At 46.3% G+C, this 24,096-nt stretch overlaps 1 protein-coding gene and 1 long non-coding RNA gene across 8 annotated transcripts in view; one reads left to right on the top strand and one right to left on the bottom strand.

Moving 5' to 3' along the window:
* Positions 1-17,049, bottom strand: part of CDK12 (cyclin dependent kinase 12) — a 76,763-nt gene extending 59,714 nt beyond the window's left edge. For 2 of the 7 annotated variants that reach the window (XM_015119514.3, XM_028835478.2), the window contains exons 1-3: positions 16,867-17,049; positions 15,418-16,478; positions 5,434-6,318 (exon numbers count right to left, since the gene is read on the bottom strand). In XM_015119514.3, coding sequence (XP_014975000.1) covers positions 5,434-6,318; positions 15,418-16,463 — 1,931 coding nt within the window. In that variant the 5' untranslated portion in view covers positions 16,464-16,478; positions 16,867-17,049. Of the gene's footprint in view, positions 1-5,433; positions 6,319-15,417 lie in introns of all 7 variants that reach the window. The other 5 variants (XM_077968592.1, XM_077968593.1, XM_077968594.1 and 2 more) reach the window with 4 other exon arrangements.
* LOC144335668 (uncharacterized) lies at positions 3,704-17,027 on the top strand. The gene is made up of 2 exons (XR_013406717.1): positions 3,704-4,150; positions 14,338-17,027. It is a non-coding gene; the product is annotated as an uncharacterized LOC144335668 (long non-coding RNA).
* Positions 17,050-24,096: the final 7,047 nt, after the last annotated feature.

The following is a 24,096-nucleotide window of genomic DNA, read 5'->3' as shown; positions in this document are numbered from 1 at the left end:
GTTGGGCGTGGTGGCTCAAGCCTGTAATCCCAGCACTTTGGGAGGCCGAGACGGGCAGATCACGAGGTCAGGAGATTGAGACCATCCTGGCTAACCTGCTGAAACCCTGTCTCTACTAAAAAATACAAAAAACTAGCCGGGGGAGGTGGCGGGTGCCTGTAGTCCCAGCTACTTGGGAGGTTGAGGCAGGAGAATGGCGTAAACCCCGGAGGCGGAGCTTGCAGCGAGCTGAGATCCGGCCACTGCACGCCAGCCTGGGGGACAGAGCAAGACTCCATCTCAGAAAAAAAAAACAAACACAAAAATTAGCTGGGTGTGGTGGCACATGCCTGTGGTCTCAGCTACTTGGGAGGCTGAGGCAGGAGAATTGCTTGAACCCTGGGAGGTTGCAGTGAGCCAAGATCTTGCCACTGAACTCCAGCCTGGCTATGGAGAGAGAATCTGTCTCAAAAAAAAAAAAGAAAAAAAAAAAAAAATCAAGATTCTTTTTGTTTCCTAAACACTTTTCTGAAGTAAAAAACAAAATTCAAGATTCTTACCCATATTAATGTTCTAGTCACTATGTAAACAAGTATTGAAATGAGGTTCCTATAGCTAAAGGGCTAGGGTCCCTTTGGATAATGCTCAACTATTTCCTTTTCCAACACATCTATAAGAATATGGCTTTTATCTTTTTATCTTTGGCTTTTATCTATCTATATTTTGGACCTCAAGTTAATTTTTTTCACATAAATTTGAGGTTCGGTTCTGGGTGCAGTGGCTCACACCTGTAATCACAGCACTTTGGGAGGACGAGGCGGGCGAATCACGAGGTCAGAAGTTCCAGACCAGCCTGGCCAACATGGTAAAACCCCGTCTCCACTAAAAATACAAAAAATTAGCTGGGCGTGGTGGCAGGCACCTGTAATCCCAGCCACTTGGATTCTATCACTTGAACCTGAGAGGCAGAGTTTGCAGTGAGCCAAGATTGCCACTGCACTCCAGCCTGGGCAATAATGAGAGACTCCGTCTCAAAAAAAAAAAAAAAAGAAAATTCAGGTTCTCGCCTTCTCTTCTGTAATTTTCATCACGTGGCAGAATTTGTTATTATTATTTTTTTAATTAAAATTTTCTTTTTAAAGACAAGGTCTCTTTCACAAGCTGGCGTACAGCAGCCCAATCACAGTTCACCACAGCCTTGAACTCCTGGGCTCAAGTGATCCTCCTGCCTCAGCCTCCCAAGTAGCTAGGGCTAAAGGTACCTGCCACCACATCCAACTAATTTTTAAATGTTTTGTAGAGATGGGGTCTCACTATGTTGTTGTCCAGGCTGGTTTTGAACTCCTGGCCTTAAACAATCCTCCCGCCATGGCCTCCCAAAGTGCTGGGATTACATCCACAAAGCTCAGTCTATAAATACCTATTAATGTTAGAAAGAGTATGTGGAATTTTTATTTAAAATCACATTTTGGGTTGGATGTGGCGGCTCACGCCTGTAATCCCAGCACTTTGGAAGGCCGAGGTGGGAGGATCATTTAAGGTCAGGAGTTTGAGACCAGCCTGGCCAACATGGTGAAACCCTGTCCCTACTAAAAATTACAAAAATTAGCCAGCCATGGTGGCACATGCCTGTAATCCCAGCTACTCAGAGGAGCTGAGGCAGGAGAATCGCTTGAACCCAGGAGGTTGCAGTGAGCCGAGATCACGCCATTGCACTCCAGCCTGGGCAACAGTAAGAGACTCTGTCTGAAAAAATAAATAAATAAAAAATCAGATTTTGGCAGTCTGGTCACGCCAAAAAAAAAAAAAAAAAGGAAACATTACACGTCATATTTCTTTCTATAAATAGTGATGGGCCATTTCTTAAAATTTTTCTCCCCATTCCATTTACTGTATTTGCATCTTCTTTAAAGGAACAGAGGGTCAATATGAAAAAACATACTTTCTCACCCAGAGGGCTGCAATGTATCATCATTCAAATCACCAATATTGGCCGGGAGTGGTGGTTCATGCCTGTAATCCCAACACTTTGGAAGGCAAGGCAATGGATCACTTGAGTCCAGGAGCTCAAGACCAACCTGGGCAACATGATGAAATCCCATCTCTACAAAAAATAAATTAGCCAGATGTGGTGGTGTGCACCTGTAATCTCAACTAGTCAGGAAGCTAAGGTGGGAGGATCACCTGAGTCTGGGAGGCAGAGGTTGCAAAGAGCCTAGATCGCATCACTGAACTCCAGCCTGGGGGACAAAGCCAGAGCCTGTCTCAAAATAAAATGAAATAAAACTACAATTATTACCTTGAAAGGTACAGAGGCCTGGGAATTAGGCTAGGATGCAAGATCAGTGGCACTTAATTTTGTGCTTACAATGAAAAGTTCGTTTCAATAAATGTCATTCACATCCCAAAGAGCATAGGATCGCAGTAGAATAAGCAAACCGTAACACAAAGACTGCCATCACATGTCACTGCTAAAGCAAGTGTGTTTGGTGGTACATGCCTAGTTAGTCCTGTCAAGATATTAAAGAAATACATATATATTGTTTTGAAACAGAGTTTCGCTCTGTCGCCCAGGCTGCAGTGCAGTGGCATGACCTCGGCTCACCGCAGCTTCCGCCTCCTGCGTTCAAGTGATCCTCCCACCTCAGCCTCCTGAGCATCTGGGATTACAGGCGCCTGCCACCACGCCTGGCTAATTTTTCTTTTTTTTTTTTTGAGACGGAGTCTCACTCTGTCACCCACGCTGGAGTGCAATGGCCAGATCTCAGCTCACTGCAAGCTCCGCCTCCCCGGGTTCACGCCATTCTCCTGCCTCAGCCTCCCAAGTAGCTGGGACTACAGGCACCCGACACCTTGTCCGGCTAGTTTTTTGTATTATTTAGTAGAGACAGGGTTTCACCGGGTTAGCCAGGATGGTCTCGATCTCCTGACCTCGTGATCCGCCCGTCTCGGCCTCCCAAAGTGCTGAGATTACAGGTTTGAGCCACCACGCCTGGCCTCATTTTTATTTTTTTTTTTGAGGCAGAGTCTCGCTCTGTTGCCAAGGCTGGAGTGCAGTGGCACAATCTCAGCTCACTGCAACCTCACAAGCAATTCTCTGCCTCAGCCTTCCCAGTAGCTAGGACTACAGGCACCCATCACCACGCCCAGCTAATTTTTGTATTTTTAGTAGAGACGGTTTCACCATCGTGGCCAGGCTGGTCTTGAACTCCTGACCTCGTGATCCACCCGCCTCAGCTTCCCAAAGTGCTGGGATTAAAGGCATGAGCCACCGTAACCGGCCACGCCTGGCTAATTTTTGTATGTTTTTAGTAGAGATGGGGTTCCACCATGTTGGCCAGGCTGATCTTGAACTCCTGGGTTCAAGTGATCTTATCTCCCTCAGTTTCCCAGAGTGCTGAAATTACAGGCGTGAGCCACCAAGTCCAGCCTGAAAGAAATATTTTTGTTAATGTCTTCTATAAAATTAGATTCATGCTTCGTAATCATTTCAATTCTCAATATTCAGAGAACTTACTAAAATTAAAGTTCTTCCCATCATCCCACTGTGAATTATATTCTAATTAGCAAATATTTTACATATTATTCTTTTACTTTTTATGGAATAATTTTTTTTTTTACATGTTACCCTGTGTCTCAATTTCCTCATCTGAAAAATGCATTTTTTTAAGTAAAAAATTTTTAATTATGGCAAATTACACATAATCTAAAATTTACCATGGTAATTTTTTTTTTCTTTTTTATTATTATACTTTAAGTTCTAGGGTACATGTGCATAACGTGCAGGTTTGTTACATATGTATACTTGTGCCATGCTGGCATGCTGCACCCATCAACTCGTCAGCACCCATCAACTCGTCATTTACATCAGATACAACTCCCAATGCAATCCCTCCCCCCTTCCCCCCTTTTTATGGAATAATTAAAAAACAAAAAAAAAGCAGCCCTTTTCAAAATAAACCCAGTTTGGACCCTGGATCAGGAGAGAAAAAACAAACTCAGCTATAAATGACATTTTGTGAGTTATTCTGAATTCCAATTGAAAACAAAAACCAACAATGAAGACATTTTGGGGGCTACTGGGACTATTTGGTTAAATATTATTATTGATAGCATTTTTGTTTGGTTTGGTTTTTCTGAGATGGAGTCTCGTTCTGTCGCCCAGGCTGGAGTGCAGTGGTACGATCTCAACTCACTACAAGCTCCGCCTCCCAGGTTCGCGCCATTCTTACCTCAGCCTCCCGAGTAGCTGGGACTACAGGCGTCTGACACCACGCCCGGCTAATTTTTTATATTTTTAGTAGAGGCGGGGTTTCACCGTGTTCGCCAAGATAGTCTTGATATCCTGACCTCATGATCCACCCGCCTCGGCCTCCCAAAGTGCCGGGATTACAGGCATGAGCCACTGCGCATGGCAGATAGCATGTTATTTATGTAACTATTGATGTTATTAAGTCAATCCTAAATTTTTCAGGGTGATGAAGGTATCGTAATTACACAGAACAACGTCATTATTAGGAGAGACATGCTGAAGTACTTAGAAGTGTCATGATACCCACAGTTAAAGCAAAAGCAAATATGTCAATTAGCAATCCTGGCTCGCTGCAACCTCCGTATCCTGGGCTCAAGTGATTCTCCTACCTCAGCCTCTCAAGTAGCTGGGATTACAGGGGCCCACCACCACGCCCAGCTAATTTTTATATTTTTAGCAGAGACGGAGTTTCACCATGTTGGCCAGGCTGGTCTTGAACTCCTGACCTCAGGTGATCCACCTGCCTGCCTCAGCCTCCCAAAGTGCTGGGATTACAGGTATAAGACACTGTACCCAGCCTATTACTTTTAATTATTCTATAGGTATTAATATTTTCAACAAAAATTTAAGGGAAAAAATCGTTTTCTTCAAATTTTAATCAAAATTAGCATTATCAATAAACTTAGGCTAGGCACGGTGGCTCACGCCTGTAATCTCAGCACTTTAGCAGGCCAAGGTGGGAAAATCACTTGAGGTCAGTTCGAGACCAGCACGGCCAACATGGCGAAACCCCGTCTCTATTAAAAATACAAAAATTAGCCAGGTATGGTGGTGCATGCCTGCAGTCCCAGCTGCTGAGGCGGCTGAGGCTGAGGCGGGAGAATCGCTTGAACCCGGGAGGCAGATGCTGCAGTAAGCCGAGATGACACCACTGCACTACAGCCTGGGCGACACAGCAAGACCATGTCTCAAAATAAAAAAAAATAAATAAAATAAACTTAATGATAAAATGGGTTAACCAGGCCTCAAATTCTAATTCTCTCTTTCCGAGTAATAATGTCATAAATACAGACTTTCCCACTGAAAATATCAAAGGCATTTCCTGCTCATAAAACCATGATGGTAGTTTTGACAAAGATTAAAACAGAAAATGCTATATGTTTAGATCAAGTGGGTTTTTTCCAGTTCACTATAGGACTTACCTATCCATGTCATCATCTCCAGGTAATAAGGGTGGGAGGGGCAGAGGAGGCAATGTTGAAGTTTTCAGGTGTGGAATAGCAGCTGTTACAGATACTTGAGTCTTCACAGAAACCTGTACAGGGGGCTGAGAATTTGCCTGAGAGGACACAGAAGATGTCTTTGAGTGAGTAGAAGAGGGCAAAGTTGAAGTACTGGAAGCAGGAACCTGACTAAATGCTGGCTGAGAAGGAGGCAGAGGTGGTTGCTGCGGAAGAGCTGGTACTGGAGGCAAAGGTGGCAAAGGGGGTGTCTGAGGTGGAGGGGTAGTAGTTGGTAGAGGGGGTGGGGGAGAAGTAATTGTAGGAAGAGGTGGAGGGGTCTCCTTTTCTGATGTTTCTGTCTCCTTTGGAGTAACAATCTCCTCTTTCAGTGCTATGGGTTTAGAGTCTCTTGTTCCCTGTGCTTTCAAATCTTTAACAAGATGCTTCTCAGAGTTCTCATCCAACTTTACTTTCCCTGTATCTAAAGAATTTTTTACCTCTGTGTTTAGATGTGTTACATTCACCAGATCAGTATCTGGAGCAGATTTTTCCAATTTTACACTTCTGGGTAACTTTTTAGACTCCAAACCTGAATCCTTAGCCTCTACTGAACTGTTCTCTTTTCTAGGCAAAAATACAGGTGAACCCTTGGATTCCTTTCCATCCATTTTTGCTGCAGCAGCAGCAGCTGCTCTTTCCTTCTTTTTCCTACTGAGTTCAGCTCCCAGACTGGAATTCAGTGGAAGCCTGACAGGTGAGATACTGGAATGACGACTGCGTGAACTGGATCTCTTCTTTTTACTATGAGAAGATGAATGTCTTGAATATGCAGGACTTCTACTTCTGGACTTCATGGATTTCCTACTGGAAAAATAAAAAGGCAGTTTTAAATGAATAGACTACAGTAGTATATGGAGGAAAACAGATCAACAAAACAAACTATGAAGAACTGTAACTTATCAATCTTAAAATAGATTAAGTGCCATCAAAACCAAGGAAAGTCTGAGAAACCAGCCCAATCAAGAGGCATCCCAAGGAAACAGGACTAAATGTAAGATGGTATAATGAGTAAGATCCTGGAACAGAAAATGGACATTAGGCAGACTAAGTAAATCTAAATAAAGTATGGACTCCAGTTTACAATTATGTTATCAATATTGGTTCATTAACTGTAACAACTGTACCACGTTAATGTAAGATGTTAACAATAAGGGAAACTGGATGCAGGGATATATGAGACTTCTTTGCACTATCTTCACAATTTTTCTGTGAGTCTTTTTTTTTTTGTTGTTGAGACGGAGTCTCGCTGTGTCGCCCAGGCTGGAGTACAGTGGCTGGATCTCAGCTCACCGCAAGCCCCACCTCCCGGGTTTACGCCATTCTCCTGCCTCAGCCTCCCGAGTAGCTGGGACTACAGGCGACCGCCACCTCGCCCGGCTAGTTTTTTGTATTTTTTAGTAGAGACGGGGTTTCACCGTGTTAGCCAGGATGGTCTCGATCTCCTGACCTCGTGATCCGCCCGTCTCGGCCTCCCAAAGTGCTGGGATTACAGGCTTGAGCCACCGCGCCCGGCCTTTTTTTTTTTTTTTTTGAAACAGAGTCTCGCTCTGTCACCCAGGCTGGAGTGCAGTGGCCGGATCTTAGCTCACAGCAAGCTCCGCCTCCCGGGTTCACGCCATTCTCCTGCCTCAGCCTCCCGAGTAACTGGGACTACAGGCTCCTGCCACCTCGCCCGGCTAGTTTTTTGTATTTTTTTTTTTAGTAGAGACGGGGTTTCACCATGTTAGCCAGGATGGTCTCGATCTCCTCACCTCGTGATCCACCCGTCTCGGCCTCCCATGAGCCACCGTGCCCCGCCTTCTGTAAGTCTTTTTTTTTTTTTTTTTTTTTTTTTGAGACAGAGTCTCGCTCTGTCGCCCAGGCTGGAGTGCAGTGGCCGGATCTCAGCTCACTGCAAGCTCCACCCCCCAGGTACACGCCATTCTCCTGCCTCAGCCTCCCGAGTAGCTGGGACTATAGGCGCCCGCTACCTCGCCTGGCTAGTTTTTTGTATTTTTTAGTAGAGACGGAGTTTCACCGTGTTAGCCAGGATGGTCTCGATCTCCTGACCTCGTGATCCGCCCGTCTCGGCCTCCCAAAGTGCTGGGTTTACAGGCGTGAGCCACCGCGCCCGGCCTGTAAGTCTTAAACTACCCTAAAAAAAATAAAGTTCATTTAAAAAATAGATTAAACTGGCCGAGCACGGTGGCTCACACTTGTAATCCCAACACTTTGGGAGGCCGAGGCGGTTGGATCACAAGGTCAGGAGATCAAGGCCATTCTGGCTAACACAGTGACACCCCATCTCTATTAAAAAATACAAAAAATTAGCTGGGCATGGTGGCAGGCACCTGTAGTCCCAGCTACTCAGAAGGCTGAGGCAGGAGAATGGCATGAACCTGGGAGGTGGAGCTTACAGTGAGCCTGGGTGACAGAGGGAGATTCCGCCTCAAAAAAAAAAAAAAAAAAAAAAAGATTAAACTAAATAATCCTACATGAAAACATATCTGAATCATATAACAATAAAATTATCTACTACTTGTTCATTTGAAAAAAGATGGGTCACAAAGAACCATATTCACAATGATTACTTTCAGAATTCTGATTTTAATCCTTGATAAAGTGAAAACAGGATAAAGAAGTCATGCTCGGTTGGGCGCAGTGGCTCACACCTGTAATCCCAGCACTTTGGAAGGCCAAAATGGGCGGATCACCTGAGGTTGGGAGTTTGAGACCAGCCTGACCAACCATGAGAAACTCCGTCTCTACTAAAAATACAAAATTAGCCAGGTGTGGTGGTGGGCGCCTGTAATCCCAGCTACTCAGGAGGCTGAGGCAGGAGAATTGCTTGAACCCAGGAGGCAGAGTTTGTGGTGAGCCAAGATTGCGCCATTGCACTCCAGCCTGGGCAACAACAGCAAAATTCCGTCTCAAAAAAAGAAAAAAAGAAGTCATACTCCACAGTAAAATTGGGTTATATCCATCAGAAAGGTAAAAGCAACAAGCATGCTTCACCAAAACCTAAATTTGTTAACTAGAGTTATTTAATTGGCAGATCTCAGAAAAATATATTGTTCCTTGCATCCTCAGTTTATAATAAAGTTGTAAAGTTTAAAATAAAGTACTAAACAAATTCCCAACACATAAAACTTAGGATTTACAAAACAAAGTGGAGAAAATATTTTACCAAAATTTGTTAGAACGTTTCAAAAACATGAGGGCTCCTGATATCTTTATTATAAAATGATTTCTAATCAACTATGATTAGAAACTCCTAAAGGAAGGTATTATTGCATGTTTGATTAACCTTCTTAAGGAAGGCGTTGGAAATAAAATCTGGGAATCTATGGGGCAGATCATTTTAAATCGAAACCCAAATCTTTTACTAAAGCCTAACCTGCTGAAGTCTCAATGTGAGATAAAACAAAAAACAGGCCGGGCGCGGTGGCTCAAGCCTGTAATCCCAGCACTTTGGGAGGCCGAGACAGGCAGATCAGGAGGTCAGGAGATCGAGACCATCCTGGCTAACACGGTGAAACCCCGTCTCTACTAAAAAATACAAAAAACTAGCCGGGCGAGGTGGCGGGCGCCTGTAGTCCCAGCTACTCGGGAGGCTGAGCCAGGAGAATGGCGTGAACCCGGGGGTGGAGCTTGCAGTGAGCTGAGATCTGGCCACTGCACTCCAGCCTGGGCAACAGAGCGAGACTCCGTCTCAAAAAAAAAAAAACAAAAAAAAAACAAAAAACAAAAAACAAATCTGTAATCCCAGCACTTTAGGAGGCCAAGGCAGCGGATTACGAGGTCAGGAGATCAAGACCATCCTGGCTAACATGGTGAAACCCCGTATCTACTAAAAATACAAAAATTAGCTGGGTTTGGTGGTGCGTGCTTGTACTCCCAGCTACTTGGGAGGCTGAGGGAGGAGAATCGCTTGAACCCAGGAGGCAGAGGTTGCAGTGAGCCAAGGTTGCAGTGAGCAGAGATCTCGCCACTGTACTCCAGCCTGGCGACAGAGCGAAAATCTGTCTCAAAACATAAATTAATTAATTTAATTAAATAAAAATATTAAAAGCGCCAGGCACTATGGCTCACGCCTGTAATCCCAACACTTTAGGAGGCCAAGGCAGGCAGATCACCTGAGTTTGGGAGTGAGACTAGCCTGACCAATACGGAGAAACACTGTCTCTACTAAAAATACAAAATTAGCCAGGCATGGTGGTCCATGCCTGTAATCCCAGCTACTTGGGAGGCTGAGGCAGGAGAATAGCTTGAACCTGGGAGGCAGAGGTTGTGGTGAGCTGAGATTGCGCCATTGCACTCCAGCCTGGGCAACAAGAGTGAAACTCTGTCTCAAAAAAATAAATAAAATAAAAACATTAAAAGCATAACTGGACAAAACAAAATTTTCCCAGTAGTCTAAAACAAATTGCTTCCATTATAGATCATCAATGTCTTCCTTTATCTTTGATCAGGGAGATATGGTAAGACTGACATATAGTAAGACTGACATGAACCAAAATGTTTCAAAACAACATATATGTGTAAGGGAAACAACTTGTATAACGGCAGGGCAGCGATGATTTTCTTTTACCTATACTGCTTTTTGCAAGTTTGTTTCCAACAGTTAGTTAAAATATAAAATTAATATTGGAAGCTGGGTGCCGTGGCTCATGCCTGTAATCCCAGCACTTTGGGAGGCCAACGCGGGTGGATCGCGTTAAATCAAGAGTTTGAGACCAGCCTGACCAATATGGTGAAACCCCATCTCTACTAATACAAAAAAATTAGCCAGGCATGGTGGTGTGTGCCTGTAATCCCAGCTGCTCGGGAGGCTGAGGCAGAAGAACTGCTTGAACCCAGGAGATGGAGGTTGCAGTGAGCCAAGATCAGGCCACTGCACTCCAGCCCGAGGGACAGAGAGACACACTGTCTCAAAAAATAAAAATAAAAATAAAAATATTGTTGGAATCAACAGAACTAAAAAACAACACAAACATGAACATGAGAATATAAAATACTGAAAAGTACTGATATTTACCAAATATCCACTTACCCTTAAAACTAATATTCCTTCGGTACATATTTGGCTGAATCAAGAGGGTTTCTCTGCTTGAAATGTATCCAAGTAACATCTCTATCCCGGGGAAAACGTGTAAAACCCAAAACATTAATGCTAGCTAGCTACCAAGTTCTATTGTTTTAGTCAGCATGACCAAATCTTCCTAAGGAAGTCTGTTACAAACCCTTCAATTTCTCACAGAAGCCTACTGTTAATAGATTTGGATGGCCATACACTTGCAGTATTTTTAGTGATACAAATGCTACATTTAAGTTCCAGGTTCACTCTTCTAGAAAAAAGCGGAGGAGTAGATACAAATAGGTAAACACAGCCAGCAATAAGCAATGTAGAATCAAGAAATGTCTTCAAAAACAAATGTATTTCCCCCCCACTCCCCGAATTAAGTTAGGTTCCACTCAACTATTCATCATTGCTAAACTGGCAAATGCAAAGACATTGCATTTCTGCCAAAGCATCTTCAGTCTTTCAAAATGAGGTTGTTTGGCCGGGTCCAGTGGCTCATGCCTGTAATCCCAGCACTTTGGGAGGCCGAGGCAGGCAGATCCCAAGGTCAAGAGATCAAGACCATCCTGGCCAACATGGTGAAACCCCGTCTCGACTAAAAATACAAAAATTAGCTAGGCATGGTGGCGCGCACCTGTAGTCCCAGCTACTTGGGAGGCTGAGGCAGGAGAATCGCTTGAACCTGGGAGGCGGAAGTTGCAAAGAGCTGAGATCGCGCCACTGCACTCCAGCCTAGCCACAGAGTAAGACTCTGTTTCAAAAAAATAAAATAAAATAAAATGTTGCTTATTTCATTTTGACTGTCTCCCAAGGAAGAAAACACAGAGAATATTGAAGAAGGGATCTATATGTTCCTCTATTTTGACTCTACAATATTTCTGTACTGTTTAGAATTTCAACCAATGAAGAAAAACATACAATGCACACATACAAACATACAATGCTCTCTATAAGCCAACTAAAAGCGTTCATGTGTCTCTGGGAATATTATATAATGATTATATTTGCATGCTACGCTACCATATTGTGTCTCCAATTTTCTCTAAACTTATTTTTACCATTACTGACTAGTTTAAATTATGTGAGTAGATTCCTCAGATTTTTATTTTTATTTTTATTTTAGATGGAGTTTCCCTCTTGTTGCCCAGGCTGGAGTGTAATTATTGCAATTGCAGCTCACCACAACCTCTGCCTCCTGGGTTCAAGCAATTCTCCCACCTCAGCCTCCCAAGTAGCTGGGATTACAGGCATGCACCACCATGCCTGGTTAATTTTGTATTTTTAGTAGAGACGGGGTTTCTCCATATTGGTCAGGCTGGTCTTGAACTCTCGAACTCAGGTGATCCGCCCGCCTCAGCCTCCCAATGTAGTGGGATTACAGGCGTGGCTTTTTTTTTTCTTGAGATGCAGTCTTACTCTGTTGCCCAGGCTGGAGTACAGTAGCGTGACCTTGGCTCACTACAACCTCCGCCTCCTGGATTCAAGCAATTCTCCTGCCTCAGCCACCTGAGTAGCTGGGATTATAGGTGCATGCTACCACGCCCAGCTAATTTTTGTATTTTTAGTAGAGACAGGGTTTCACCATGTTGGCCAGGCTGGTCTCAAACTCCCGACCTCAGGTGATCTGCCCACCTTGGCCTCCCAAAGTGCTTGAGATTACAGGCATGAGCCACCACGCCCAGCCTCCTCTACTCTCTTAAGAGAACATGAGATACACTGTTTTCTCTAAGAATTCAAAAGGAATCACTAGAAAGATGCACTTCTTACTGAAACTCCTTTTAGTGTTTTAGTCTTAGCACACTCTTCTGTATTCCCATACCCTACAACAGTTAACAATTTTTACAACCTTAATGAACTACTCTATCAAGAAACAAATATTCTGAGAATACTTTTTAGACTTCCTTAAAAAACTAAACAGCGTGGCCGGGCGCAGTGGCTCACGTCTGTAATTCCAGTACTTTGGGAGGCTGAGGCGGGCGGATCACCTGAGGTCAGGAGATCGAGACCAACCTGGCCAACATGGTGAAACCCTGTCTCTACTAAAAAAATATAAAAATTATCCAGATGTGATGGTGGGCGCCTGTAATCCCAGCTACTCTCAGGAGGCTGAGGCAGGAGAACAGCTTGAACCCGAGAGGTGGAGGTTGCAGTGAACTGAGATTGCGCCACTGAACTCCAGCCTAGGCGACAGAACAAGACTGTCTCAAAAAAAAAAAAAAAAAACAAAAACAAAAACAAACAAACAAAAAAAACTAAGCAGCTTTACAAATGCTACACTTAAGACTTAGGCATTTTACTGTATATAAATTTTACTCCTCACCCCTCCAAAAAAAATGGTAATCCAGCTAATGGTAAACATGTTGAAGTGTTTAGAATTAAGTATACTGATGTCTGCAACTTACTTTCAGATAAATGAAAACAAAAGATAGATTAATGGATAGGTAGACAGATTACAAAATATATAGCTTTTTTTTTTTTTTAGACGGAGTCTTACTGTCTCTGTTACCTAGACTGGAGTGCAATGGCACGATCTCAGCTCACTGCAACCTCTGCCTCCCGGGTTCAACCGATTCTCCTGCCTCAGCCTTCCGAGTAGCTGGGACTACAGGTGCACACCACCACACCCAACTAATTTTTTATATTTTTAGTGGAGACAGGGTTTCACCTGACCAGGGTCAGGCTGGTCTCAAACTCCCTACCTCATGATCCACCGGCCTCGGCCTCCCAAAGTGCTGGGATTACGGGTGTGAGCCACTCCTCCCAGCCCAATTTTTTTTTTGAGACAAGGTCTCACTCTGATGCTCAGTCTGAAGTGCAGTGGTGTGATCACAGCTCACTGCAGCTTTGATTTTCTAGGCTCAAGTGATCCTCCCACCTCAGCCTCCCAGGCAGTGGGGACCACAGATGTGCACCACCGCGACCAGCTAATTTTTTTTTTTTTTTTCTGTAGAGAAGGGGCCCTCACTATGTTGCCTAGGCTGGATATAACAAATATTTATCGTAGAAACTAGGTGTTAGATATATGGGTGTTCACTACAATTCTTTCAACCTTTCTGTGCTTAAAATTTTTTTATAATAAAATGGAGGAGGGGCCGGGCGCGGTGGCTCAAGCCTGTAATCCCAGCACTTTGGGAGGCCGAGACGGGCGGATCACGAGGTCAGGAGATCGAGACCATCCTGGCTAACACGGTGAAACCCCGTCTCTATTAAGAAATACAAAAAAAAAACTAGCCGGGCGAGGTGGCGGGCGCCTGTAGTCCCAGCTACTTGGGAGGCTGAGGCCGGAGAATGGCGTGAACCCGGGAGGCGGAGCTTGCAGTGAGCTGAGATCCGGCCACTGCACTCCAGCCTGGGTGACAGAGCGAGACTCCGTCTCAAAAAAAAAAAAGTTTAAAAAAAAAATAAAAATAGGCCGGGCGTGGTGGCTCACGCCTGTAATCCCAGCACTTTGGGAGGCCGAGGTGGGCGGATCACAAGGTCAGGAGATCGAGACCACGGTGAAACCCCGTCTCTACTAAAAATAGAAAAAATTAGCCGGGGGCAGGGGCGGGCGCCTGTAGTCCCAGCTACTCGGGAGGCTGAGGCAGGAGAATGGCGTGAACCCGGGAGGCGGAGCTTGCAGTGAGCCGAGATTGCGCCACTGCACTCCAGCCTGGGCGACAGAGCGAGACTCCGTCTCAAAAAAAAAAAAAATAAATAAAATAAAATAAAAATAAAAATAAAAATAAAAAAAATAAAAATAAAAAAATAAAATGGAGGAGGAAACATTAAGAATTCCAGCCCCTGACAGCTAGGAACACTCTGCAGCTTGATGTACTCACATCATTTATGAATAATTGTAACTTTAAGTCAGCAAAAATTACACTGAAATACAAAAGCCATGTATGAGGCAGGCGTGGTGGCTCAAGCCTGTAATCCCAGCACTTTTGGAGGCAGGAGGATTGCTTGAGCTCAGGAGTTCAAGACCAGCCCCATTTTACACCTGAAGCAACTCAGGCACAGAGAAATTAACTAATTTGCTAAAGGTCAAAAAGCAACATTAGGATTCCACAAAGTTCTAACTAAAGCCCACCTTCTGTTTTCGTGAACAGAGGTGAGGCCACAAAGGAGTCAAAATATAAGGAAGGCATTATTACCATGTGTTTTAGAGAAAGATTTTGAAAATTGTCAGCGGTCACAAGGTAGGTCAGTGATGATGCTGTAAAGAAAACCAAATTGTCCTTGGAACCAATTTCTGCTAGGTTATACCATCAAAAGGGTAACAGATTAATCAGTTGAATTTCCACTAAAACATCAGTTAAAAGACAGGAATCTTTTGTAAATTATTAAAACAGTGCCAAGTAGGAAATGAATAAATGTACAGATTTGGGGACTCAGTGGACAACACAAATAGGATAACCTAGGCAAGTAACTTTAATACAAACGAAACTTTGTAATTTCTTAAGTCTTCAACCAGGTCCCATAGAGTCTAAAGCACTAATACCAATATGATTTTTAAAAATTTTAAACTAAGCAACAGAAACAGCTAAACATGCTCTGGGAACTAGTATCAACTCCATCCACTCACTAAGCAGAAGCCTTTGACATTTCTCACTTACAAGCTTACAACTGAAGACCCCACCACTGGAAGTACCTACCTTTAGGGGTTTGAGGCCTATATACTCTTCACTTTTCGTTCTGGGTTAAGGGGAGACAGATTCACACACTGCAACGACTAGCCAACAGCAAAGTGTTCTAATCAATGATGAACACTGCAGGCTTCCACACAATGTTAACACGCTGAATGCCAATTCCTCGCAACCCACCCTAAATGAGGAAGGACTGTTAGACAAATAGCTCACCTGGGGAGTGGACTCCGACTCAGGGACCGCTTGCTCAGGAAAGGGCTGCTGGACCGCCTTCGACCATAGGGGCTGGGCGATCGCCCGCTGTAAGAGCCGCTCCTTTCGTAGCTGGACGACCGTCTCCTGCTATAGGGACTGACAGACCTCTGTCGCCTACTGTAGGGGCTCGGTGACCGGGTGCTTGACTGGTAGGCCGAAGGCTCTTTGTAAGGGGGGCTGATCGACTGCCTTCTCGAGGTACTTCCAGGACTTTTCTTGTAGGAGTCATAATTGCTCGAGGTATGAGATCTTGGGGGACTAAGGTCATAATCTTGGCCATAAGAAGCTCCCGAGGGGCTATCATCTTGTTTGGAGCTGTCAGACCACTTCCTGTGGGGGCTCCTGGATCTCCGTTTGGGGCTGTCCACTGTTTTGTAACTTTTGGGTGTTTCCCTTTTTCGATGACTTTTACTCCGGTCTTTGTGCCCAGACTTCAGCTCCCGTTCTTTCCTGGTCTTCTCCTTGTGGAGCTTGGATGACCTGGATTCCTTGCTGCTGCTTTTGGCTACCTGCGCCTTCCCATAGTCATCAGTCTCCTCATTCGAACGCTTTGAACTTCCCGATATCCGGTCCTTCATCGATCCCGACTTGCTGGAGACTTCCTGGCTTTTTTCTTTTTCGGTCTGTTTAGCTTTTAGTAAGTCCCGGGAACGCCTGTGCTGGTGGTGACGATGTTTGTGCAGGCGGTCGCTCCGATCTGATCCACGACGTTCGTCGTTCTCCCTTCTGTCTAGTTTGAAGGCCATGTCATCGGAGAAGGTGTCGGAATCAGAGCTGATATCATCATACTCCACCAAAGGTTTGATAACCGTGCCCAGGGATGCTGCTTCGGGGGTCACCAACCCCATGTCTTTGGAGTGTTTGGACTTATGCCGCTTGTGCTTCGACACCAAGCGGTGACGCTCTCTGCTGTTAGAGCTGCCGCCTCCCGATGACGGCTGCAAAGTTCCAGAAGCTCCTCCACTCCCGTCCTTCTTGCCCCCATGTCTCTCTGAATTGGGCATTCCCTTTCCCCTGACCTGAAGAAGGGAAAAAAGTTCCCCAGCACTCCAAAAAGCAACCCCCACCCTCCCCCCCAACCCCAACTCCACGCCCACCAAAGCGCCCCAGGAAGGGGGTGGGGAGGGCAGGGACCGTAGCCCAGACTCCTCCTCCCTCCCGACGCCTCAGCACCCTCCTACATGAGGTGGGGGGTGAAGGAGCGAGGGAAGAAATGAGAGTTCCTCGGCAGTGGAGTTGCGAGACAACGGGGAGCTGCTCAAGTCTGTTTCCTTTTCTCCCCGCGCCGAGCCAGTCCTCAGGCCCGGGCGCCAGGGAGGTCGAGGAAGTGAGAAGCCGACGGCCCGGGGCTGTGGGGCCGACTCCGGCTCTGGGGCCCTGCGAGGACTACGCGGGCCCTTCCCCTACCCGGTAGCCCGGCTCAGGGCGGCTTCCTGTCGCCGGGATCCCGCGGCCTAGGTGCCTCACGCCCCCTTTGTCCCTCGTTCCTGAGGGAGCCCCTTTTCTTGCCTCCGTTTCACCTCCACACCACACACACACTCTCCCTCACACAGACTCAGTCACACACTAGATTAAACCGAAACGGCACTTAGAGGAGGGGGGAGGGGCAATCCCAGAAATCGTCGCGAAAGTCCAGTAGCCTCTCGCGATGTTTCATGCTTTGCTTTCACCTCATCCCGCTGCTTCATCAAACAACGCGAGATCAGGTCCCAAACTAGAAACGCGTTTCACCTGACTCTCGCGATGAACTCTCTCTCCCCATTTGAACAAAGCTTTATTGAAACGGAACAAACCGAGTTTTTTTTTTTTAACCAAAACTTTATCGATAAGTGATTAAACAAACACTCCCAGGCTCCCTGACAAACTAATTTTAACTTCCTTTTTAACAAATCTTTTAACTACCAGGATGACTTTGTTTTTTGTTTTCTTTTGAGACGGAGTCTCGCTCTGTCGCCCAGCCTGGAGTGTTAGTGGCGCGATCTCGGCTCACTGCAACCTCTACCTCCCAGGTCCAAGCGATTCTCCTGCCTCAGCCTCCCGAGTAGCCGGCATTACAGGAGCCCGCCACCATGCCCGGCTAACTTTTGTGTTTTTAGTAGAGACAGGGTTTCACCATGTTGGCCAGGCTGGTCTCTACCTCCTGACCTCAAGTGATCTTCCCGCCTCGGCCTTCCAAAGTACTAGGATTACAGGCGTGAACCGCCGCGCCCGGGCGTTTTGTTTGTTTGTTTGAAACAAGGTCTCTCTCTGTTGCCCAGACTAGAGTGCAGTGGCGCGATCTTGGCTCACTGCAGCCTCCATCTCCGGGGCTCAAGCAATCCTCCCACCTCAGCCTGCCGAGTACTTGGAACTATAGAGTCGCGCCACCACGCCGTGCTAATTTGTTTCTATTTTTCGTAGTGCTGGGGTTTCGCCATGTTGCCCAGGCTAGTCTCGAACTCCTAGACTCAAGCGATCCTTGGTCTTGAACTCCTAGACTGAAACAATCTGCCCACCTGGTCCTCCCAAAGTGCTGGGATTACAGGCTTGAGCCGCTGCACCCGGCTGAGATTATTTTTTACAGAGCAAAAGACAAATGTGGGGACATTTCAACCCAAGTCCCTGAGTGTTTTAACAGTGCTTCCAACATATAGGGTGTGTGCTACGTGCCAAGCATTTTACATACATTATCTCTAATTTTCACAAGTATCCTGCAAAACACGAGACTTTCATCCCCATTTTATAGAAAAGGAATCCCAGCCTCAGGGAAGTTGAATCATTTAGTCCAACAAGTGCCACAGTTAACATTCAAATTCATGTCTTTTTGAGACTAAAGCACAAGCTCTTCCATCCTATGGCGCTATCTCCTCACCAATCTTTGCTTCAAATCTCAGAACCTAAAAGCTCATCCCATCTTGAGATCCTCCCATGGCTATTATTGGATAATTTAGCCTTTCATTCTCATGTGAAAGATTATAATATGAACAAGAAAAGCATAGTATTAATTAACAAGAAAATAACATTCTCTTACACTGGCCCCTCATTTATTACTTTTAAAAATTTTACGTACCTTAAGTCATTCCATCTTCACAACAGTCCTCTGAAATAGGTCGTGTAAGTGAGAAAACTAAGGCATGGAGAAGTGAAGGGGGTTGTCCAAAACTGAGAAGTTCAGTTGGTAAATTCAGGACCAGAAAACATTCTGAATTAAGGTAAACTCCATTCTCAAAAATCACTCTCTTGGCCGGGCGAGGTGGCTCAAGCCTGTAATCCCAGCACTTTGGGAGGCCGAGATGGGCGGATCACGAGGTCAGGAGATCCAGACCATCCTGGCTAACACGGTGAAACCCCGTCTCTACTAAAAAAAAAAAAAAAAAAAAAAAAAAAAAACTGGCTGGGCGTGGTGGCGGCCGCCTGTAGTCCCAGCTACTCGGGAGGCTGAGGCACGAGAATGGCGTAAACCCAGGAGGCGGAGCTTGCAGTGACCTGAGATCCGGCCACTGCACTCCAGCCGGGGCGACAGAGCGAGACTCCGTCTCAAAAAAAAAAAAAAAAAAAAATCACTCTCTTTAAATGTTCTTGTTCCTTTTGCTCACAAGGCTATCCAAAACATTTTTTTAAAAAAACCTAAGTGTGTGTGTGTGTGTGTGTGTGTGTGTGTGTGAAGGGTCTCACTCTGTCACCCAGGCTGGAGTGCAGAGGCACAATCATAACTCACTGTAGCCTTCACCTCATGGGCTCAGGTGATCCTCCCACCTCAGCCTCCTGAGTAGCTGAGACTACAGATGCAGGCCACCAGCCCAGTTAATTTTAATTTTAATTTTTTTGTAGAGATGGAGGGCTCGCTATGTTGCCCAGTCTGACCTCAGACGCCTGGGCTCAAGCAATTCGTCCACTTTGGCCCCCAAAGTGTTAGGATTACAGGCGTGAGCCACCATGCCCTAAATTATTGAGTCCATAAATACTGGTTCTAAAATAAAAAGATCAGGCTGGGCACAGTGGCTCACTCCTGTAATCCCAGCACTTTGGGAGGCCAAGGCGGGCAGATCACAAGGTCAAGAGATGGAGACCATCCTGGCCAACATGGTGAAACCCCGTCTCTACTAAAAACACAAAAATTAACTGGGCTTGGTGGCGCACGCCTGTAGTCCCAGCTACTCCTGCGACTGAGGCAGGAGAATTGCTTGAACCCAGGAGGCAGAGGTTGCAGCAAGCCGAGCCATTGCACTCCAGCCTGGCAACAGAGCAAAACTCCAGCTCAAAATAAATAAATAAATAATAATAATAATTAAAAAAAATCGGCCGGGCGCGGTGGCTCAAGCCTGTAATCCCAGCACTTTGGGAGGCCGAGGCGGGCGGATCACAAGGTCAGGAGATCGAGACCACAGTGAAACCCCGTCTCTACTAAAAATACAAAAAATTAGCCGGGCGCGGTGGCGGGCGCCTGTAGTCCCAGCTACTCAGGAGGCTGAGGCAGGAGAATGGCGGGAACCCGGGAGGCGGAGCTTGCAGTGAGCCGAGATCGCGCCACTGCACTCCAGCCTGGGCGACAGAGCGAGACTCCGCCTCAAAAAAAAATAAAAATAAAAATAAAAATAAAAATAAAAAAATAAAAAATAAAAAATAAAAAGACCAAGTTTTCCGTGACAACTTTTTGATCTTCTATGGAAGTAAAAATGCTATCAAGAAAAAAAAGTGGGCCGGGCGCGGTGGCTCAAGCCTGTAATCCCAGCACTTTGGGAGGCCGAGACGGGCGGATCACGAGGTCAGGAGATCGAGACCATCCTGGCTAACACGGTGAAACCCCGTCTCTACTAAAAAATACAAAAAACTAGCCGGGCGAGGTGGCGGGCGCCTGTAGTCCCAGCTACTCGGGAGGCTGAGGCAGGAGAATGGCGCAAACCCGGGAGGTGGAGCTGGCAGTGAGCTGAGATCCGGCCACTGCACTCCAGCCTGGGTGACAAAGCGAGACTCCGTCTCGAAAAAAAAAAAAAAAAAAAAAAAAAGTGGCTGGGAGCGGTGGCTCATGCCTGTAATCCCAGCACTTTGGGAGGCCAAGAGGGGAGGATCATTTGAGGTCAGGAGTTTAAGGCCAGACTGGCCAATGCAGTGAAACCCTGTCTCTACTAAAAATATAAAAATGGGACGGGTGTGCTGGCTCACTCCTGTAATCCCAGCACTTTGGGAGGCGGAGGCGGGCAGATCACGAGGTCAGGAGATTGAGGCCATCCTGGCTAACACGGTAAAACCCCGTCTCTACTAAAATTACAAAAAAATGGCCGGGCGCGGTGGCTCAAGCCTGTAATCCCAGCACTTTGGGAGGCCGAGACGGGTGGATCACGCGGATCACGAGGTCACAAGATCAAGACCATCCTGGCTAACACGGTGAAACCCCGTCTCTACTTAAAAATACAAAAAAATTAGCCGGGTGAGGTGGCGGGCGCCTGTAGTCCCAGCTACCCGGGAGGCTGAGGCAGGAGAATGGCGTGAACCCGGAAGGCGGAGCTTGCAGTAAACTGAGATCCGGCCACTGCACTGCAGCCTGGGCGACAGAGCCAGACTCCGTCTCAAAAAAAAGGAAAAAAAACAAAAAAATTAGCCAGGCGTGGTATCGGGTGCCTGTAGTCCCAGTCACTCAGGAGGCTGAGGCAGGAGAATGGCGGGAACCCAGGAGGTGGAGGTTGCAGTGAGCGGAGATCGCACCACTGCACTCCAGCCTGGGCAACAGAGCAAGACTCGTCTCCAAAAACAAAAACAAAAACAAAAACCAATTAGAGGCCAAGCACGGTAGCTAATGAATGTAATCCCAGCACTTTGGGAAGCCAAAGTGGGCAGATAACTTGAGGTCAGGTGTTCGAGACCAGCCTGGCCAAAATAGTGAAATCCTGTCTCTACTAAAAATACAAAAATTAGCCAGGCGTGGTGGTGCTTGCCTGTAATCACAGATAGTCAAGAGGCTGAGACAGGAGACTCGCTTGAACCCAGAATGCGTAAGTTGCCATGAACCAAGATCGTGCCACTGCGTTCCAGCCTGGGTGACAGAGTAACACTCTTTGTTTCCAAAAAAAAAAAATATATATATATATATATATATTTATATATATGTACAAAAAAAAAATTAGCCGGGCATGGTGGCACGCACCTGTAATTCCAGCTACTCAGGAGGCTGAGGCATGAGAATCACTAGAACCTGGGAGGCAGAGGTTGCAGTGAACTAAGATTGCGCCATTGCATTCCAACCTGGGCGACAGAGTGAGAATCAGTCTTAAAAAAAAAAAAAAGTGGCTAACAAAAAGAAAAATGGGCTGAGTGTGGTGGCTGACACCTATAAAACCAACAATTTGGGAGGCCAACATGGGAGGATTTCATGAGCCCAGAAATTGGAGACCAGTCTGGGCAACATGTTGAGACCTCTGTCTCTCCAAAAAAAATACAAGAAATGACAGGCCAGGTTCGGGGGCTCAGGCTTGTAATCCCAGCAATTTGGGAGGCTGAGGCAGGCAAATTGCCTGAGTTCAGGAGTTCGAGACCAACCTGGGCAACACGGTAAAACCCCATTTCTACTAAAATACAAAAGAAATTAGCCGGGTGTGGCAGTGTGCGCCTGTATTCCCAGCTACTCGGGAGGCTGACGCGAGAATTGCTTGAACCCGGGAGGCAGAGGTTGCAGTAAGCCAAGATTACACCACTGTACTCCAGCCTGGGCAACAGAGCAAGACTCCATCCCTACAAAAAATAAACAAACAAAAGCAAGAAATTTTTTTTTTTTTTTTTTTTTTGAGACGGAGTCTGGCTCTGTCACCCAGGCTGGAGTGCAGTGGCGCGATCTCGGCTCACTGCAAGCTCCACCTCCCGGGTTTACGCCATTCTCCTGCCTCAGCCTCCCGAGTAGCTGGGACTACAGGCGCCCGCCACCTCGCCCGGCTAGTTTTTTGTATTTTTTAGTAGAGACGGGGTTTCACCGTATTAGCCAGGATGGTCTCGATCTCCTGACCTCGTGATCCGCCCGTCTCGGCCTCCCAAAGTGCTGGGATTACAGGCTTGAGCCACCGCGCCCGGCCAAAAGCAAGAAATTAACCAGGCATGGTGGTGCTTGCCTGTAGTCCTACCTACTCTGAGGCTGAGATGGGAGGATCACTTGAGCCCAGGAGGTCAAGGCTGCAATGAGCCATGATCATGCCACTGCACTCCAGCCTGGATAATAGAACAAGAAACTGCCTCAAAAAAGAAAAGAAAAAAGAAAAACACTGGCCGAGCATGGAGGCTCAAGCCTGTAATCCCAGTACTTTGGGAGGCCGAGGCAGGCAGATCACCTGAGGTCAGGAGTTCAAGACCAGCCGGACCAACATGGAGAAACTCCGTCTCTACTAAAAATACAAAAATTAGCCCAGTGTGGTGGCACACGCCTGTAATCCCAGCTACTCAGGAGGCTGAGGCAGGAGAATTACTTGAATCTGGGAGGTGGAGGTTGCGGTGAACTGAGATGGTGCCATTGCACTCAGCCTGGGCAACAAGAGCGAAACTGTCTCAAAAAAAAAAAAAAAAAGGAAAGAAAGAAAAACACAAGTACTGGAACTCAGTTGTGAACACTCCTTATTCACTGCTATAGGACGATAGGAGGCCCTGGATATAAAAGTCCTCACCAATTTATTTTCTTGAGACAAGACCTTGCTCTGTTGCCCAGGCTGGAGTATAGTGGTATGACCATGACACACTGCAGTCTTTTTTTTTTTTTTTGAAGATAAAGTCTCGCTTTTGTCCCCCAGGCTGGAGTGCAATGGCACAATCCAGGCTCCCTGCAAGCTCCACCTCTTGGGTTCAAGCGATTCTCCTGCCTCAGCCTCCCGAGTAGCTGGGATTACAGGCGCCTGCCACCATGCCCAGCTCATTTTTATATTTTTAGTAGAGATGGGGTTTTGCCATGTTGGCTAGGCTGGTCTCGAACTCCTGACCTCAGGTGATCCACCCACCTTGGCCTCCGAAAGTGCTGGGATTATAGGTGTGAACCACCGCGCCTGGCTGACACACTGCTGTCTTTACCTTCTGAGCTCAAGCAATCCTCCAGCCTCAACCTCTCCTGGCTGGGATTACAGGCATGAGCCACAGAGCTTGGCTAATTTTTTTTTTATTTTTTGTAAAGATGGGGTCTTGCTATGTTGCCCAGGCTGCTCTTGAAGTCCTCAGCTCAAGGGATCCTCCCACCTTGGCCTCCCAAGATGCTTGGAATAGAGGCATGAGCCACTGTGTTTGGCCTTGAATGTTTTACATGATGACAGATGGCATGAGACTTCCTGGGCTGATTAAATGTAGTGACTGGTCAGCCATAGTAAGCGTTGGCATGGGTTTGTTGTCATGAGTTCAACAAAATTCACCCTGATTTTTCTGTCTTTTAAATGAGATCAAGTTTTTTATTTGTTTGTTTGAGATGGAGTCTTGCTCTGTTGCCAGGCTGGAGTGCAATGGCACTATCTCAACAATGGCTCACTGCAACCTCTGCCTCCTGGGTTCAAGCAATTCTCTGCCTCTGCCTTCTGAGTAGCTGGGATTACAGGCGTCTGCCACCACGCTCAGCTGATTTTTTAAATTTTTTAGTAGAGACGTGGTTTCACCATCTTGGCCAGGCTGGTTTGAACTCCTGACCTCGTGATCCCTCTGCCT

Source organism: Macaca mulatta, chromosome 16 (genome assembly GCF_049350105.2).
Source record: "Macaca mulatta isolate MMU2019108-1 chromosome 16, T2T-MMU8v2.0, whole genome shotgun sequence".
In the NCBI taxonomy this organism is placed as follows: Eukaryota; Metazoa; Chordata; class Mammalia; order Primates; family Cercopithecidae; genus Macaca; species Macaca mulatta.
Note: the sequence above shows the minus strand (reverse complement) of the source record. Positions and strands in the feature narration are given on the sequence as shown.